The sequence below is a fragment of the Coccinella septempunctata genome, chromosome 1 (genome assembly GCF_907165205.1).
Source record: "Coccinella septempunctata chromosome 1, icCocSept1.1, whole genome shotgun sequence".
NCBI lineage: Eukaryota > Metazoa > Arthropoda > Insecta > Coleoptera > Coccinellidae > Coccinella > Coccinella septempunctata.
In genome coordinates, this window is record NC_058189.1 from 53,774,241 (window position 1) to 53,794,370 (window position 20,130).

A 20,130-nucleotide genomic window follows, 5' to 3' on the forward strand; every position below is an offset into this window, starting at 1 on the left:
TCCACTGATCTCTACAGATAATAAATAAATAATTTATGATCAGAAAATTCAGTTAACTTTATTTTTATTCGTGTGATGTTATTTTTCATTTTAGCAATAATAATACTATGTCTCGCACTTGAAATGATGAGCATTTCTGCAGTTAAGAATAATTGTTATAAACAGGGTGTTGAGGATTGATCTCTTGTCGAAAAATATAATGTAGCTCTTTCATATAATATTTTTTCGAACAGTCCCTTCTCAGATACAGCCCCCTTAAAGATTCCTCCCAAAAGCCATTCATTTTTTTTAGGAACCAGAAGAGAGGCAAAAATAATATTGCATTGTATTATATTGTATGATAGCGAGAAGGCAATACGAATTTTTTTGTGATGTTTCTCTATAGCCTATTAGGTAAAATTAAGTTCATTCCAGCCTATACGACTCACGCTACGATCTTACCTGTTGATTATTTTGTTTTTCTCAAAAACAAATATCTTTAGCACGAGATTACAAGATTACATATATTCAAAATGAATCAATCTATCGAACGTAATTTTTTTAATGATATCTATAATATGAATAAGAGGAAAAATTTTTTGGGAAACAAATTTTGGGAATGGGCATTACACTATATGATATTCTGATGCTTGATACAAAAATTTGATTACTTACTTGTTTATTTTTCTGTTTTAAATTAGACGGCTATTTCAAGATGGGAAATAATGAGTTATTGTTGTTATTTTCTATGGAATAAAAAAAACTCAATGAAAGTTCATACTACTCCGATTCAGAAATGTATTCTTAATCATCACAACAAAATGAAATGTCATCTCAAATATCAAGTTACCTGACAAAAAATGAAATTTTCCAACAATTACTTCATACGAAAGAGAAATAAAAAAATTCACATAGAATATCTTGTTTTTATAATATAAGATCTTTCTTGAAGAATTTCTAATATTTAGATAATCATTTAGAAACACAAAACCGGTCTTATTCTGATTCCCTCTAGGATACAAATTAATAGTTCACCCATAATATTCGAGGTTTAATGTAGAAAATCGTTCTGGGAATGAAACACATGTTTATACATGTTACTAAATCGTGAACTAATTTGTCCTAGCAACCAACAACATTGCAAAAGTTTTATCACAAAACAGTTCCCATAGGAGAACAGTGTTAACTAATCATACTGGCAATAAAGTACTCCTATCTGGTTTATCTGAAGTTGGGTAATTTGTATGTTTTGTCCTTATCTACTTCATTGCTGAAATTAGTCCAATACATCAAATATTATGTCCTTGTTTTTTGTTATTATCCCTCCACTTCCTTGTTCATCATTTCAAGTTTGTTCCAAGTCATAACACTGCATAAAAATCTCTTTTGTATTCTTGGAGGAAAATTGCTGAATCTACCAGATTAAATCAGATCGAAGGAAGACCCAAAAATACCAAGGAAATGAAAGTAACCTTTTTCATGACAGGACTTAGGACCATGCTTGGGACAGTTTCCAAATTCAGATTCACAATAAGCTTAGTGATAAAAAGATTCTGCTAGATGTTAGAATTTAGAATCACATAGAAATTATCATCACATTGCCTAAAACTCGAGAAAAGCAATGTGACTGTCATTAGTTGACATAAATAATCCTTACTTTTTACTTTGAATAATATTTTGCCTATTATCTCGAATAATAACAAGATCCCTTGTTTGGAGTTTACTTCAATCAGAACTAGAATGTTTCAACTGCTCTTGAAGTTATAGCTTCGAATCTTCAAATTCATGTTCATGACATCATTTATCCTGGATTGAAACAGATTTGTATCTAACGGATATGCTCCATTTACCCAAGCAAACAAACCCTCATTCGTCTAGTGTCCTTATTCAGTTATTCACCCTCCATTGCATATTTTCAGATCGATACAATCCCCCTACAGTTATATAAATCCAATATCTAGACCAAGCAGAATTCTATGATTTCACTCAAGGACTTCTGGATATTTTAAATCTGCATTTATGAAGAGTTCAGTCGTTTTCCTTTGAAGAGGGAATCATTAAATATAAGTCGTCAGATGAAAACGCAGAAAAGCTTGCTTTCATATACTCATTTTCCGAGTCACTAGAGTTTCCACATCATGCTACTTATATTTGATTTCTGAAGCAAATAGAATTATTTCTGTGGGTTTGAATCGATACGAATTTGTTAAATCGATTTGTACCTCGCTTGGTTTATTTTATTTGTCAAAATAGAAACTGAATTTAGGTTCACGATTTCAACTTTGATGAGTTATTCTTCAACTGCAAGTATTTCGCTATCACAATAGTATATTCAGGAGGGTGGAGATATATATAACTTTTATTATCATTCGTGATTCCTAAAGTTTATAATTGGTACTAATAAACCACCTACAATTCAAAGAATGAAATCAAATCATAATAGGTATGTATTTTTCAAGCTCTTGCATACCTAATCATATTTTTTGATACAGTGTCCTTAACCAATTACGGATTAATGATAATAAATTGAAATTATGCGACTGAAAGCAAGATAATACTTCCTCATACTCAATTAAAACACTGTAAAAAAATTACTCTATAGAATTCTAATCATTCCATAATCCCAAAGAAAAAATGAAGCAATTATAAATTGATTAAATATTCATTATTAGCTGAACCTACTATTTCACCCGAGTACGGTCTTGAGGTTATTGTGTTGAAATATGCAAACTCTTCATCTGTACGAAGTAAGTAGAGATGAGGTTTGGGAAAACATATTTTATGGTTCTAAATCTAGGCATCGTTTTCAGATTATACACTCCATTAGATACGTTTTGGAATTTACGAAGAAATATTTGTCCACAAAGTCCCGAACTGAATCAGCATCGTGAGCAGGGCACTATTTTGTCGAACTAGAAACTTTGAAAAAAAAATTGACGGTAAATGAATGGGTAAGAGGGTTTACATTGAATGGCCAGAATGACCCATAAGATTTCTAGATTTGACAACACTGGAATTTTTTGTAGGCTCGTTTCAATAACCTATCTCTTCAGAAAGTAATTTTTGGAATATAGACGAAAGAAATTTGAGATGCCTATAACTTCTAAACCCTTAGACTTAGAAACTCAAACGGTCAATTCTATTCCTAAGGGTATTTCGGAAATGTTATGTGTCTAGGGCTTTTCTTTCGAAACGGATGAGAAAAATTGAATTTGATCAGGAATTCTACATAAATCAGTCTAATCCATTCATTGAAACTATCTTCGGATAAACATTCGAAAATTAGAACATCTTCAGAAAAACGCTCCAGGATGACACTGAAGATTATCAAGAGAAGAGGTTTTTGGGCCTTAAATCTATAATCTCATCATAACAGATGTCCCCCTGGAATACATATTAAATTGTTGTAGCATTTTCCAAAAAATCTTGGTCTTTCAACTTGTGGACTGTTTTATGCGTATTATCCTGTATAATATTAGGTACTCACAATGATAATGAAATAGCCGTAGGTTTTCCTGTTATAATTTCGGTTTTTTTTTCAGGATTCCACATGGCTCCAAAATTGAGCAAGAAGTTTCCGGAATCCTGCCTCCTGATATTTGTCGGAGTTGTGATAGGAGTGATATTGGTCCATGTAACTGACAGCGTTCACCTCACAGACAGTGCTCATGTCTCCCCGTTAACACCAGATACGTTTTTCTTCTATATGCTTCCACCTATCATTTTAGATGCAGGGTATTTCATGCCCAATAGACTCTTTTTCGATCACCTTGGTACCATTTTGTTATTTGCCGTTATCGGAACTATTTTCAATACCTTGACTATAGGTAAGTTATCATGAAATATCCCTAACTAATAAAGTAGTGAAAAAATTTCGAAAAATGCTATTATTATGACCTTAGCCTTGTGGTTTTAACACTCCTCTCCAGAGGAACATCATTTATCCTTGATGAAGGTCTGATGAAGCAGTCTTGTTCAGGTAGTATTTTCTCAATTTCCTGGGATATACGGATTGGAAAATCAATAATTCCTCAACCCTCAGATGTCGTGGTAGCTCTGTTTGCTCTATTGAGTTTTTATGGTGATGTTTATGATGTTTCGTCAGCATTGTTCTTATTTTTCTCTGTAGGGCTGCTAAATCGGTGGTGGTCCAAGTGATGATACCGAATGAGTACTTCATTGCTGAGCAAGCTTAGGTTTTCATCGCTTTGATCAGATTCTTCCTGTTTAGTTCTTTCTTTACTTGGCTTATATTGATCCTTTTACCCTGTTTGATCCCTAGCCTACTAGTTGTTGTTGATTATTATTATGATTATATTATATTATCCTGATACTCCCTAGGTACTGAAGATTTGTAGGCTTTTGCGAGTTCGGAGAACCAGATGTATTCTGTGTAGGCTTTGTTGCCTTTGTTACTGTGTCCTAACGCCACTGTTAATTTTAACAGTTATTTATATGTCAATCCCAAAATGCAAAAGCAGCAGATTTTTGAACATGATCCTTATTTTCCATACCATCTATGGATCTTCTGTTTCTGGGTCAAAAATGTACCCAAGTTTCATCTACAGTGAAAACACAGTTCAAAAAATTGCATCTTTTAAACAGGGAGTGCCCTTTCTTTCAGTGGAACGAACGATAAGATTCTATCGTTGCAGTCTTCTGGTCAACGTTAAGACTCAATATTGAGGGATTCTGTCACCAGGATCTGGAGTTCCATCCTCCTCCCCACAGAATCTGCTAGATCCTGTTGGGGTGACAATACCCCAATCTATAATCAATTCAGTAGGAGGTCCAACATTTTCTTGCTAAGATCCAGAAACTTCTTAGATCTTGGAAGCTTCGTTTAGAGTTATTTTATTACGGTTTCTCTTTCTCCCACCATTATTTTTCGTAGGTACATTTTCCTATACTACAGAAAGGTTCAGGGGACATGAAAGGACTTTGTGCTCCTTTCCTGACAAGTGCATGGACCTGTTCATTTCCATTGATTCCTGAGTGACCAAGAGTCCAGGTTAAACAGCTTTGCTATTCTTGCCTAATTAGTAGAGCATCCTTTGGTACTCCCAACTTGTCTTAGGATCGAGCGAGATTAGTGTTTTGATCGCAGCCTGACTGCCAGAATGTATGTTCATGTCACATTTCTGATAGATTTTTTCTAGATTATTTCTACACGTTTTTCAATTGCCAAAATTTCAGCCTAGCGATATTGGTCATCTGGTAACATCCCCAAATACCCCTGAAACAGTCCCTGTCCTGGTTTTTGAACCATCTGTATACCACTTAGTATTTCCTTCAAGTATTTGGGAGGAAGATTCTCTTTTTCAATCTTCATTTCTATTTAGCATCGTGGTGAATGTTTTCTGGATGATTGTTTGCTTCATCGTCAAGCCACTGGGAAGATTAGCCGTTGGGATGAGGGCCCCAGGCTCTCTGATTCCTAATTCCTGTACCTTCTTAAGTTGACCTCATGGGCTAATCTGTTTATCACAAGACAGAGAGAGACAAGAATTTTGAACGTTCTCATTACTCCAGGGATGCAAACTAGGGTGGTCTTTATCCTACGAAGTAGGGTTGCTGAGCGTCAGATGGCTACATTTTGATCTCGCAATCTGGCTGCTTGATGCTTGTTGTTGTTTAGCTTTAAGGTTACATAGGCATACTAACTAACACACGGTTGATGCAAGACTCTTACACGATAGCATTTGAAGGTTGTATATTTGTTCTCGATCAACCATTTCCTGATATTCAAATTAATCTTGCAATCGTTATTACAGGTGCTTCCTTGTGGGCAGTAGGACTGACAGGACTGTTCTCCTGTGACACACCTCTGCTGGACATGTTCCTGTTCGGATCACTGATTTCCGCGGTGGATCCAGTAGCTGTGCTCGCCGTCTTTGAAGAAATACACGTGAACGAAATTTTGTACATTGTTGTTTTCGGAGAGTCCCTCCTCAACGACGCTGTTACTGTTGTCCTTTATCATCTCTTTGAATCGTACAAGCTGATCGGGATCAAAGATGTCGTCTATACGGACGTTGTGTCGGGCTTCGCGAATTTTTTCGTGGTCGCTATCGGCGGTACTGTGATAGGGGTTTTATGGGGTTTCGCCACGGGTTTTGTGACGCGGTTCACGAATGAAGTGCGTGTGATTGAACCTATTTTTATATTTGTGATGGCTTACTTAGCCTACCTCAACGCTGAGATATTCCACATGTCAGGGATACTTGCGTAAGTATTGATTCATTATCATCCAGAATTGGCTTTTCCATATGAATGGTTCGTAGGACGGCCAGTTTTGGAAACCTGCATATAAACTGCTCCACATGGGTTAGGGATATTGACCTAAATTGCAAAAAATATAGTTAAAATAAGATTTTTGTGATGAAAATTCATATGAATATGATTTCAAGTTGCAAATTTATTTTAATCTGTAGGTCTTCATCGTATACAGGGTGGTTAAGAAAAATCGAGTAAAATAACGGAATTTTATTCCCAGAGAATTCAAGCATTTTAAGACTATCAAAAAATGTATGGCCTCCATGGGCATCAATAACAGATTGACATCTTCTTTGCATACTTCACACGAGGTTGTTGAACATTTCTTGAGGAATTTGGTTCCATAAACGGGGCATAAGCTCTCTCAGATCATTTGAGGATTCTGGGGTAGGTTGATGATTATCTTCTTTGGAGCATATACCATGCATGTTCTATGCAATTCGAATCTGGTGAGTGCAGATGTATTGGTAAATGTGGAATACCAAGCTCCTCGCGCGCATTCTCAACTATGGCTGCACGGTGCGGTCTAGCGTTATCGTCTAGAAATTGAAAAGTTTCACCAATAGCAGCGTGAAAATTCGGCACAACATTGTCAATGACATGCTCCTTATAGTGTAAGGCGGTCATATTCCCAGGACAAATGTGTAGATCTGTGCGCCCTTTGGAACATATCCCGGCCCTTACCATAACACTACCCCCTCGGAATGGATGGTCTTCTTGGACATAGCGACGATTACGGGGTATGCGTGGGATTTTCCATACCCTTATTCTTCGAGAATCTGGAAATCGTCTATATCTGGATTCATCAGTGAAAAGGACACTACGCCATTGATCGTTCCAATTGATATGTTGCCTTGCCCATTCCAGTCTTTGACGCTTTATGGTCACGTGTTAATGGAATTCCTCTTAATGGACCTCTAGAACCTAGATTCACCTCTCTCTCAAACGTCTGATGGTTTCGATGGAAACTTGGACCCCATCTGCATTTTGAAGAGTATTCCGTAGCATTCTACACGTAGATATAGGGTTTCTTCTCGCCGAAACGGTGATGAAATGATCCTGAGCAGTTGTTGTTTTTCGTCGCCCACCAAGCCTTGGTCTTTCCAACACAGAACCAGTCTTCCCGAACCTATTCCAAAGTCGAGATATCACACTTTGGCTGACTTGGAGCCTTTCCGCTACAACAACCTGAGTTAGGCCATCCTGTAGCATTCCGATAGCCCTATTAGCCTCAGCGTTTGTTAATTTACGTCCTAGATCCTGCAGCCGTTCACATTTTTGAAATCGGCTTAGTGTGCTGGCCTCTTCAGTTTTTCCCACCATCTGATGGACGTACTTTCGTTATGTATCATTTCCAGTTCAGCTCCTATGCCTTTCTAAAGATTCGTTTTTAGGTCCATATAGCCTCTCTAGCTTTGGAAACAGTTTCATCTATATGTTTTCTTTCAGTTGAGTTTGCTTTTCGGTATGATCCCTAGATATTTGAATTCAATGAATAAGTTATGAATCTAGCCATTCAGTACTACATCTCTCAGATGGTTGGTACAAGCTGTGTATAGACCTGAATCATCTTTTTCTTCAAGAAGCCTGGTTTAATCTTTCTGGATATATGCCAACTATCTGAATATGAAGATATTTTGTTGAGTTGCAACACTGTACTCGTTGATTAATAATTTCTTCAGATAATTTTAGTGTTCGATATCATTTCGTCTAATCTTTTTTATTGAAAAAATAGGTGGAAAAGTAGTAGTAGACGATGGGATACAGGGAGGTAAAATACTCATCAAAAGACGTCGTTGTCCAAAAAATGTTATCAACTCTGTGAGCGAATTCCAAGTGGAAAAAAATTAAACGTTGTTACAAAGTTGAATGAAACTTCCATTTCATTTCGAGCAGATTCTGAAATCAGCGTTTGTATTGATCGAAATGCTCCTATCATCAAGAGCCTCACAATAACTCCTGAAATGACCATTTTCCCATTTCCATCCGAATGAAACATTGTATCTTTGCCGATATTCCGTTGCTAGGTTTTGTCATTACAGAGAGGAGTTTATTAACGTTTGAAACGTGGGTGTAGAAACCTCACTGCGATGAGCTTTACGTCGATAAACCCACAACATCTGTCCTTTCGTAATCTGAGCTATACATCAATTTGCTGGAAACTTCAGTCTGATTTGAGCTTGGCATTTTATTTGCCAGTTCAATACAGAGCAGGATATTTTTCTTGGAATGAGACATCTCAGGTTTCTCAAGATTGATACTAGCTTTTTCGATTACTTCTCCCGTTAGTCCCGTTCACTCAACATTGGATGCCTTTATTTGTATATACTTTGGATAGCTTTCCGCGTCTTTTTTATTTAAAATAAGCTTCTTAGGTCTTGGGGAACCAGAGTGTCGTCATTCCATCGATTGTTGCTTTGTTTCTAGATCGTAGAAATGTACCCAAGTCTCATCCATAGTAACAATTCGGTTTAAGAAGTCTACATCGTTTTCAAATCGAGCACAGATCCTTGCACGCTTTTGGACAACATTCAAACATTTGTGGATCCATTTTGCAGCAATTTTTCTCATGTCCAAATTGACGTGAACTATTTGATGAACGCGTTCGTATGAACTATTCAGTGCTTCAGATACCCGTTTTAGCCCAATTCGACGGTCTGATGAAATCATGTCATGAACTGCATCGATATTTTCGGGGACTGACACAGAAACTGGTCTTCCCGATCGGTCATCATCTTCAATGGAAAATTTACCTCTTTTGAAGCTTGCAGTACAATTTTTCACTGTCGCATACGAAGGACATTGATCACCAAGCAGATTAAGCATATCTTCGTAAATCTGCTTACCTCTTTACCCTTTTAAATACAGGTAGGTACTTGATGATGGCTCGATACTCCAATTTTTCGATTTTCACAATTTCGGTGGACATCTTCTTTCTTTTAATTTATTGCGTAATTCTGGTTTACTTCAAACTTCAACACTGACACTTCATTAGTTATTGTTCGTTGCTGTGGTAACGCAATATTTTTTATGCATGGAACTGGTCTAGGCTAACTAGATATCAATACATCAGAATTCTTTTGAAATAATCATCATTTTAGGTACTTGAAATACTCGTAGTCTGAAATTCCCTTTACAGTACGATAAGAACGAGAAAATTTTAAAGTCCTAATAATTAGCAACTACGGTCTAGGCATAAGTTTATTAGCAAAGAGTATCAACTCTTCTTCTTCTTTTATCATTTACTATGTGCTAGGTCGAATTCCATCCGCACATCAAACAAATATGAGTATCTCTCTTTGGTATAGCTTCTTATAGAACTTCCATTCTATTTCTTGAAGAAATTAACTTCAGTCTTCAAAGGACAAGGTGAAGATTTGAGTTGTAATATTAAGTTAGAATGACTCCATTAAGGAAGATTTGTTTGACTAATGTGGAAATTATATGCAGTTTTTGGTTGCAGAAGATCGAAAAGATTTTCCTTTACGCTTATTGGTATTGATTCTTTTCCCCAACCAACCATTCAAATTCTTTCATTAATAAATCCTTACCTTTGGTAATTATGGACTACAAACATTCGGACACGCAAGTAAACAACATAATGTGTTTCCATCGTTAATTAAGGGTAAAAATAATGTATTATTCTATTTTGTAAACATTTCGGTACTTGTTGGTACACCAACATTGTGGGCTTCTAATCTAATGAGAATCAAAGAAATTTATTACTAGAAACATACAATCGGAGGTTTGTTCATTTTGTTTGTGGAATCAAAAATATTTCTTGGCTCATATAAAGAAGTGTGTCCATGGTACATAACTTTGTTTCTATCCATGATTCGGAATGATTTATTTTTAAAACAGTAGGCCCGACAATGGGCATATCCTAAAAGTACTTTCATATGCATACAGTATGTCCAGAATAAAATAAACACATATGTTCTGTTTTTTCAAATGGCTAATTCCCATTTCAGTTATGGACTATGTAAGCAGCCCTGGGTAACCCTGTATATAACAAATAATTCTTCTAAATTTAACTTTCCTATACATCAAATATTTTCCAAGGAATTTTGTCTTCATTCATTCTATGCAATAAAATTCGACAATCTTTTCAGACTCAAAGTAAAATTGTTTTTTTTTCGTGAAACTCCTTTTAGAAGATCCACAGATGTGTAGTGTCGCAGATTTAGCTAGTTATTCTGAAGGTCAGGTACGCAATGTAGAGGTTGGTTTTGGAAATAACTACATATAGATTTGTTTTGTTTTTTTTCCACATTTCATATCGACATCCTTTTCCTTCGATAATGTCCAAATTCGAAAATGTTAACTCAGGGTTAGATACACATACCATGGCCAAAATTGAATTTTGAAAAATTCGAGGCTATTTCAAATCCCCCTTCATCACATAGCAACCTTCAGGAGTTAAATTCTCATCTCATGTTTGAATTTTTCAGGATAACATTTTGCGGAATTACAATGAAGAACTACGTAGAGGCGAACATATCTCATAAATCCCATACAACAATAAAGTATACAATGAAAATGTTGAGTAGTTCATCGGAAACGATTATTTTCATGTTGTTAGGAGTAGCAACCGTTAGTAATACCCATGAGTGGAACACCTGGTTCGTCCTGCTCACAATAATATTCTGCTCAGTATATAGAGTTATAGGTAAGTTAGTATATGTAGGTATTCGTATTTTTGGAAAAAAGAAGAATGGTAATTTTACCTCCTGTCAATGAACATTGATATTATTTGAACACTGAAGTACTATAAACGAATATGTTAAAACAAGTAATCAGTAACAAATATGAGTAACTATTATTAGTATGAGTGAAAAATATCAATGATGTAATGACTATGACCATTGGTCATATATTTTATATATTTTTTTTTACCATTTTCAACTCTTCCGTACGTCCAGCCCTACCACGCAAACTGCTAGATTAACATGAATTTATCATCAGAGACACGTACTCTGAAATATGAAATACTGACTCCTTAGTAATTATTGTCAGAATAAAAGTACTCATGAAGTACCGATTTCTTGGTAGTTTGAAAACAGAGATTCCATTTTGAGTACCATCTACTCCACTGTTCCCAAGATATGTTTTTTCATACTGTCTACATTATAACCAGTATAACCGTTCTTTCTGTTCTTTTCTATTTCATTAATTTATCTTCTGTTCTTTCAGGAGTAATTATTTTCACTGCGATAGCCAACCGCTTTCGTCTACATCAACTAGACATGGTAGAGAAATTTGTTTTATCGTATGGTGGCCTAAGAGGAGCTGTGGCATTCGCTTTAGCGCTTCTCATAAAAGAAGAAGCGGTGCCACACAAGTCCATGTACATAACAACCACAATAGCAGTTGTCTACTTCACAGTTTTTTTCCAGGGTATGACCATAAAGCCCTTAGTTAAGATACTGAACGTGAAAACTGCCGAAAAACGAAAACCAACAATGAATGAGAGGATACACGAGAGGGTAAGTTGCTAGTGGAAATTATTGCTTTGATTTCTTCTATTGCACCCATATTACAGTTGATGGATCATACAATGGCCGCAATTGAGGATATTTTGGGCCAGCATGGCAACTATCATATCAGAGACAGGTGAGTGTTCTTTACAAATTACATTCAGGAATCATATCACCACAGTGTTGAGCAGGGTCGGATTCAGACATGATGACTCTTCATTGTTTTTGAAAAAAAAAATGAACAACCAATACTCTGGTACCTATATGATCGAAATAAACACCTTGAATATTCCCGGAATGAATTAATGGAAGGTCAGTCATTGACTAAGAGAATATCTTTCTTCCTTTTTACGTCTCAAGTTTCAAAAGATAGTTTTGTTTGGGAGAAACTATACAGGATGTCTGTAAACAAATACGAAGGACTTAGGGAGATGATTCCTCGATGAAAATATATATATTATATAAAGTTTTTTCGAAATCGACCTCCCTTCCAAGATACAGCCTTTGGAAGCGATGACGCGTTGACAGTTTTTGATTTTTTTTAGGGGTTCTGAAAAACACTGAGTTATAAAACTATACATTGTATGAAGCACTTAGTAGATGTTACTCACACAATTTTTTTAGATTTCATAACTTTATTATTAGGGGTTGAAAATAAGAACCTCTTATGATTTTCCTTCAAAAATTGTTTTCATGGGATAGATTTTTGAAAAATAAAATTTTCTTATGGTTTCCCATTCAATTCTGGAGAAAAAAAGTCTTTTGCAAAATTTCGATACAGTCGATACTTTTCTCGGAATAAATAAAAACTCTCTGCCTCATGAACCTCCGTATACTTCTTGTAAGTTTTTATTTATTGTAAGAAAAGTATCGACTGTATCGAAATATTGCAGGAGACATTTTTCCTCCAAAATTGAATGGGAAACCATAAGAGAATTTTATTTTTCGAAAATCTATCCCACGAAAAAATTTTTGAAGGAAAATCATAAGAGGTTGGTATTTTCAACCCTTAATAATAAAGTTATGAAATCTAAAAAAAATTGTGTGAGTAACATCTACTTAGTACTTCATATTATGTATATGTATATGTATATGTATAGTTTTATGACTGAGTGTTTTTTTAGAACCCGTAAAAAAATCAAAAACTGTCAACTCGTCATCGCTTCCAAAGGCTGTATCTTGGAAGGGAGGTCGATTTCGAAAAAACTTTATATTATATATATATTTATACTGTCAACTCGACATCTCCTTCCAAAGGCTTAGAAAGGAGGTCGATTCCGAAAAAAATTTATAGGAACTACCCCTGCTTATTCTCATCGAGGAATCATCTTCCTAAGTCCTTCGCATTTGTTCACAGACACCCTGTATAGCGACAGAATGCCTTGCAACGAGTACTTTATCCACGAAATCGTTTTATAAGGATAAACTATGACTAAACTATAAAGGATAGAAAAATAACCCCTCAAGGCCATCCCAGCTACTGTTCGTAACTATTGATTGAAAATATCCCCCAGTCAGTTCAAGAAAAAGAGGATACACAAAAGGTCATCGGGTTGCGATGCATTGCACTCTTTATTCTCAACTTCTAAAAGGTTTGGATACTGAAATCAGCGAACAATGTGTGACATCCTGACAAAGCTATGTTTCCTGTTATTCGATCATAAAATCTTGGACTGTCTGTTTTTGAATTTCGGAAAGGTGACGAAAGCCAATTTTTCGTTTAAAATTTTATTTCTCAAGCAGCTTTTGTACGAACGTGTATTATCACTCTGATTTCAAAGAATCACCAGCAGTATTCTCTAACAATGCGGCTCCCAGTTCTGTGTGGGTCGATATATGAAAAACCTGCATTCAACTTATTGAGTTAGTTACGTAACTGAAAAGTGCGGGGAAAGCCAGCTATAAATAAAATTCAATATTGCGAGAAGCTCGGATTTCATCAAGTGATAGTGGCAAAGCGGCTTTTGAAAATTTTGCGCGGAAGAACTAGATAGGAATGAACATAATATGAGAGCATATTCAAATTTAAACAGCCTGGGTTCTGGCAAACAGCTCCAATTTAGATTTCGCCCTTTCAGGATCTCATTTCAGCACGTAATCCTGAATTTTATTGAAGTAATTTGGAGGAAAACGTCATAGAAATTGGAGAATAGTGGGAGCTCATAAAAATTATCTACTTGCTAGACCGACAACGTTGAAATTCTAGGCTTCCCCCAACATCGACTTTATGAATATTACTCGTTGTGATTAAAAAAAATAGTCCTGTGTGAAGTTATTCACTGAAGAATTTCAATATTCTGTATATTTTGACTTGCATAACCATTAGTTTCAACACATCTAGAAAATAAGTCACTCTTTGTCGCAAATGTTGAACGGACTCATGAATAAAGAACTTTTAACAACTCTTTACAGCATCAGAATCATATCTGCGAAGAAAGCCTCGAAATCGATTCTAAAATAAAAAGAATTTTTCAGATTCAAGCGTTTCGACAACAAATTCATCAGGCCACTGCTTTTGAGGAATCATCAAGGAGCAGAACCAAAAATTCTGGAAACATATTCCAAATTGGCAATGAGAGACGCTATGGATTATATGCGCCGAAATGCTTCAACTATTGGCAATATTTCAGGGACAGAGAGTATGTCCGCAATATTCAAAAATTACACAGCAAATAACTTGAATGGAAGGTAAGCTACACGAACAAAAATTGTTAACATCAAGGGAAGTATGGCCTAGGTCTTTTCACAACACTGATGTAAATACTACCCCAGTTTTGATCATCACCACTAATTATTTCTTGTATGTACTCCTTCCAATTTCTTCGAACAGAAGTGATAGTTATGCCCAATTATTATAAAGCAGTTATAGCAAATTAAATTACTTAATCGTCTTCATTTTCGGAGGTGCAGCTTTAAGAAGAATCTACACTTAGATGTTACCTTTTATACTTGTCTTTTCACTTTTTTTTCATATGTTTAAATGAGCTTTGATTTGAAGCGAAGCTAAATGAATTATATTTCTTTCAGTCGTGAAAAAAATGAATCGATACGCCTTCAAGTACATCGGAAATATTAGAAGAGATGTCAGGTTTAGTTTTTTTTGACACGTTTTTTTTTATGTAAGTATTCAGGATATTCACTTAGTGTTTACCCCATTGCAACAGCTGCACTATTCTATCGATGTTTGTACCTGAAATTGAGGTGTTGAATGTTTCTTCTTCTCTGTTTTTCTCTGGTAGGAATAAATCGATTCTCGTTGTTTCTGTCGTTGAAATGTATAGATAGATGTCTTGATCTTTGAAATTTCTTCCATTCAGCACACTATATGAAATTAATTGGAAGTCGCAATGGTAACAAATGAATATTCATCAATCGATATTTTACCAATGGATACTCCAAAAATATGTTAGGAACAAATATAGGGTGTGAATGAATAGTTCCTAAAAACTTTAAGGTGCGATTCTATGTCAAAAAATGGTGTGAGTCTTGCATATAAATTTTTTGAGCTCCCATATAATGTATGTTTAATTTCATTCCTGTCAGTTTCCTGGTTTCTAAGAAAAAATTTGCTTTTCAGAGGCTATCTTAGCTCAATCTTAGCAGGGACTCCTCAAAAAAATTTATATGAAGGGCTCTCCCTATTTTTTGACAAAAAATCAAGCCTCAAATTTTTTCGGAACTATGCATTTACACGCTGTATGAATACGGAATTTCTCTTTTCCTGCATTGTGAAAACCAACAATGTTTTTTCCAGTACAAGCTTTAGTCAACTGGATTCCAGTACTTGGAATATTGATATGCAAGAATTGGAGTACAATCCATCGAAGAAGGATCTGACCGACGCAAGGATCCACCATTTGTTGGCCGAAGAACTGGTGAAGCCCTACAGAAGGGTTCGTATAATTCAAAATCATCGCACAATCTGAATAAGAAAAAGAAAGTTGAATCTGGAAAGCTGCACAATTGAACGCAAGGAATCAGAGATTTTGGAGGACTACAATGAAATTACAAATATTTTTGATTTCGAATTTATTAATTTTTTTCTCCGTTGATGGATACAAGATAGTACGAAGGCGAAGAAGGGCCAAGGAATTATTTTATTTTCAATCCCGACTTATAACTCGGGATCTCGAGATCCGGATTTATAAGTCGGGATCTCGAGATCCCGAGATATAAGTCGGGATTATAACCTTTATTTTTCGAATTCAACTAAGTCGTTGTCGAATTCAACTTTGTCGTGTTCGAGGTGCAATCAATATAATCATTAACTAACTATCCCACGGTAAATTTAATTGGTCTCAAAATGTACAGGTGTTTATGTAAAATCATCAAAAGTTGGACCCATCGAATTATTCTTAACTCAAGATTTTCAAATTACAACCCATATTTTTCAAAATCAGTCGATTCTACATGGAAAAAAGACAAAGCTAAAATAAAAGTACCTACGTAAGGCAAAATTATGAAAAATTGAAAGTGCGAAAGATTTCTTGAGAAAATCTTTTCAGCAGAAATATACAGAAAAGTGTGACTTCGCATTTTCACAATTTTTTTCATAGGAATCCAAATAACTCATAATCCTTTGAGTTTTTACCCAGGGGTTATATATTGTTGAAACTCCTACATCAAATCAGCTATCATATCATCTACGATGCGAAGATATACAGGCTGTTTCTAAATTAGAAGTGAACCTGAGAAGGCGTGTATGAGTATGACTCATTTGCTGTCGTTTGAGCCATATTTAAAACGTCTATTAGCCCATTGCGGTGATTCACCCTGTATAAGTGTAAACCTTGAGTATTTAAATCCAATGGTATATACTAAAATTTTTTCAGTACACGTCCTCAGAATATTTGTTTTTGAGAGGAAGGCTTTATAGGAAGTTTAAAATTGATTTAAATTTAATGAATCGGATTTAATTGAAAATTTGTAATAAATTCTGGTCCAAATCCCACTCCGCTATTACATTTTTCCTCAAAGAGTTCATCTATATGGTGTAGCTTTAAATATTTGGCTATTATTCGGATGACAAAATCTCATATAGATGTTAAAGAAAACAAGCTTAAATTTGAGGGTAATTGAAAACTACTCTTCTTGAATTTATTACTTACAGAAGATAACACATATAACTGAATTATCTTTTTGGTTTATTTGAATAAAACCTTCGTTATTGAAACAGAATACACACATATTTCTGTTGTTTTTAATTCACCTGAATCTTAAAAAAATCTACATGATGTTATATAACTCTTATATTTCAAAAAGGTTAATCCAGAATTGTGAATTATGCTTCCGGAGTATGGACCAACATGCTAGAATTTCCTTATGCTCGAATCCTAACGAATAATATTGCTGCACTAATTGTTCAGTTCTTTTCTCTTAAAATGAAATATATATAATTCAATATGGCTATTCATTTAGAGATAGCAAAAAAACTTACCCCTGACATGTCATTCATTTTCACTGCAAAATGTTGAAAAAATTATTCCCGATTTAAATTTACCGTAGGATAGTTAGGTAATGATTATATTGATTACACCTCGAACACGACTAAGTTGAATTCGACAACGACTAAGTTGAATTCGAAAAATAGAGGTTATAATCCCGACTTATATCTCGGGATCTCGAGATCCCGACTTATAACTCCGGATCTCGAGATCCCGAGTTATAAGTCGGGATTGAAAATAAAATAATTCCTTCCATAGGGTCTACATGCTCAAATATCAAGGTTTTCCACGACATATTGGCAGAATATATGGTAAAAATTCGTCGTGCCAGAATGGCATAATGCTACTCATTATGAGATATTGAAATATTTACAAAATTGCCGAGGAACTAAACTTAACTTATTCTTATTCGATCCCTGCCTATGAGATCAGTCAACAACACATTCACATTTTCACCTTAACACTTTTCAAGTTTTAACACAGGATGAATCATCACTCCTAGTAGATGTAGATATACATTAAGCTCAGCTTTCATCTCATTATTTCGATTAAGAATTCACACTTTATAATTCATGTAGATAAATAGAAAACGTAGCAAATAACTGCACGATCCATCAGCACCTTCAATTAGAAACAGCTTCATCAACCATGAAAGTTTTTTCTTTTTCTTCGAGTTTCAGATTGTTGTATGTAGTTTAAGCTATAGAAATTTTTGATTCTCATCATAACTACTAATCGGTCCAGGTCTTGTTGCAGCATCGGAGACTAAGCTACAGCCGTCATGCTGTAAACGATAGGGATTTGTCAACACAAGTCAATTATAAAATGCACTACAACATGAGGAGGTTGGTCGCTGATCGTAAACACCACCATAGTAAACGTCATAGTAAAAAAATGCATAAGGTAACTAACTTTAACATTTGTTGAATGAGAGGATAGAGTAAAAACTATGGTCCTTTTCTGGATAAGGTTTTCCTACCTTAATTTTTGAATTTATTCTCCACTTATCGGTGAAAATGTGCCATCTTATCAACCAATTCGATAATTTTTTTTCAGGATGGAAAACACAATCATGTCAGCTTCCCAGAATTTCAACAAAATGGCACTGCCAAGCAGTTTTCGCATGGTGAGTAGACGATATCCTCTAGTTTCAGTATATAGCACAGCCAAAGGATATGTTCGAATTTTTTCGGGTTATGGTCTAGTTGTCAGAAGAAATGAGAACCTCATCAACGTATTTTTGTCCGTTTTCTCATTAGTAGACTACACATATAACATCGAGAAGGCGTAGACCAAATAGGTCGAAAGGAAACTACCTTACCTGAAATATTTGTTCAGGTCTTCAAATCAGCAAGGGAAACTGCTACATTCTTTACTTATTATTCTTCAGGCCCTTCAAACATGTTATATTTTTCGGAGAAAATGTTTTTTCTACCTTCAAAATCTTAGTGGTGAATTTTAATATTTCTCTTGATCAGATTACATAAACGAGGTACTTCAAGAAGATAATCCAGCTTCTAAAGGTGATAAAGAAGACTGGGATAGTCCTATTACTTTCACAGCAAAATCTTCACGTAAGTACTTCAAGCTTACCAAAAGTTCTCCACATCATAATTCAGGCTTCTCATCATTTTTCGTCCATTCAAATCACATATAACCAACGAAATTTTCCGAGTAAGATATTCTGAATTTCGTTCCCGAAATTATTCAAGGTAATAAATAATCCTTTCTTTATCTATAGTTTTTGAAGCTTAGGTTATTTTTCTATTATTTTGAATTGAGGTATGATATTTTGGGCTGCTATTCATATTTTTCGGAGAAAAATACCAGTACCTCTCAGGTACTGATAATAATCCGTGAAGTTTTCACTTGATCTGCTACCAGCCTCAAATTTTCGGAGTTCTTATCTATTGGATTAATTCATTTTTAAATTCGGCCTTTTTCTGTCAATGAGACTTCTGATGTATCTTGATTTTTTGAAGCAATATGCAGGGTTAGTGTTTGACTCGTACAAATATCTTAACCGTAGATTCTTGAGGTCAACAGAATCACATTTTTTCCTTAGCATTTTTTCCGAATCTGCTCAGTTCGAAAGAAACAGGCTGTATCTTTCTCGAACACAAGATAGCACCCACGTCTTCTATTTTTTTTATTATGACCATTACGTACCTTAAATATAAGCTAACAGCTGAGAGGATCTACAGATAATGCTTTACACCTATAAACATATAAGTATACGAAGCTTTAGCCCTGAGATTCAATATTGACAAAACTGACTGGAAAATCCGACAGAGAGCCTTCAAACAGATATCAGCCTGGAGGATGAAACTCTAGAATAGGTCGAGCAGTTCAAATACTTGGCAAGCTTCATAAATACTAGGGCAAACCTGGACACGGAAATACACAACCGTATCAATTCAGCATCACGGGCATTCTGGAAGCTAATGGACAAAGTGTTTCAAAATCACGACCTCAATCTGAAGACCAAGACATCTGTTTACAAAGCAGTGGTCCTCCCAACGCTTCTTTAAAAGCTGGACGCCCTACTGGCGACATATTGAACAGCTTGAACAAGTGCAACGTCATCTAAGACAAATATTGCACATCAGATGGTTCCACAAAGTTTTAAATGCAGAAGTCTTGCAGCGCGCGAGCTGTCTAACAATTGAGACTCAAGTAACGAGGCCCCGACTCAGATGGAGCGGCCACATTCTGAGGATTCAAAACACTCCCCAAAAAAGCTCTGTATGGCGAATTCACAGAGGAAGCTCGGAAACCTACAGGCCAGTATAAGCGGTTTAAGGATATACTGCATCAATTACTAAAATCAGTTAATGCCAATCATAACTGGGAACAACTAGCGTTAGACAGATCACAGTGGAGGTTTTTGGTACACAGTTTGGAGACTCGAGAAGAATACAGCGGCGGCCAGATCTGGTTGGTGACTATCCATG

The 20,130-nt window shown here is 35.4% G+C and overlaps 1 protein-coding gene across 5 annotated transcripts in view; it reads left to right on the forward strand.

Moving 5' to 3' along the window:
* The window catches only part of LOC123322664 (sodium/hydrogen exchanger 3), a 37,550-nt gene that overhangs the window by 1,467 nt on the left and 15,953 nt on the right, over nucleotides 1–20,130 (forward strand). For 3 of the 5 annotated variants that reach the window (XM_044910638.1, XM_044910640.1, XM_044910642.1), the window contains exons 2-11: nucleotides 3,522–3,806; nucleotides 5,754–6,207; nucleotides 10,707–10,924; nucleotides 11,449–11,741; nucleotides 11,798–11,868; nucleotides 14,208–14,420; nucleotides 15,487–15,625; nucleotides 17,921–18,079; nucleotides 18,233–18,302; nucleotides 18,655–18,750. In XM_044910638.1, coding sequence (XP_044766573.1) covers nucleotides 3,522–3,806; nucleotides 5,754–6,207; nucleotides 10,707–10,924; nucleotides 11,449–11,741; nucleotides 11,798–11,868; nucleotides 14,208–14,420; nucleotides 15,487–15,625; nucleotides 17,921–18,079; nucleotides 18,233–18,302; nucleotides 18,655–18,750 — 1,998 coding nt within the window. The remainder of the gene's footprint in view (nucleotides 1–3,521; nucleotides 3,807–5,753; nucleotides 6,208–10,706; nucleotides 10,925–11,448; nucleotides 11,742–11,797; nucleotides 11,869–14,207; nucleotides 14,421–15,486; nucleotides 15,626–17,920; nucleotides 18,080–18,232; nucleotides 18,303–18,654; nucleotides 18,751–20,130) is intronic. The other 2 variants (XM_044910639.1, XM_044910641.1) reach the window with 2 other exon arrangements.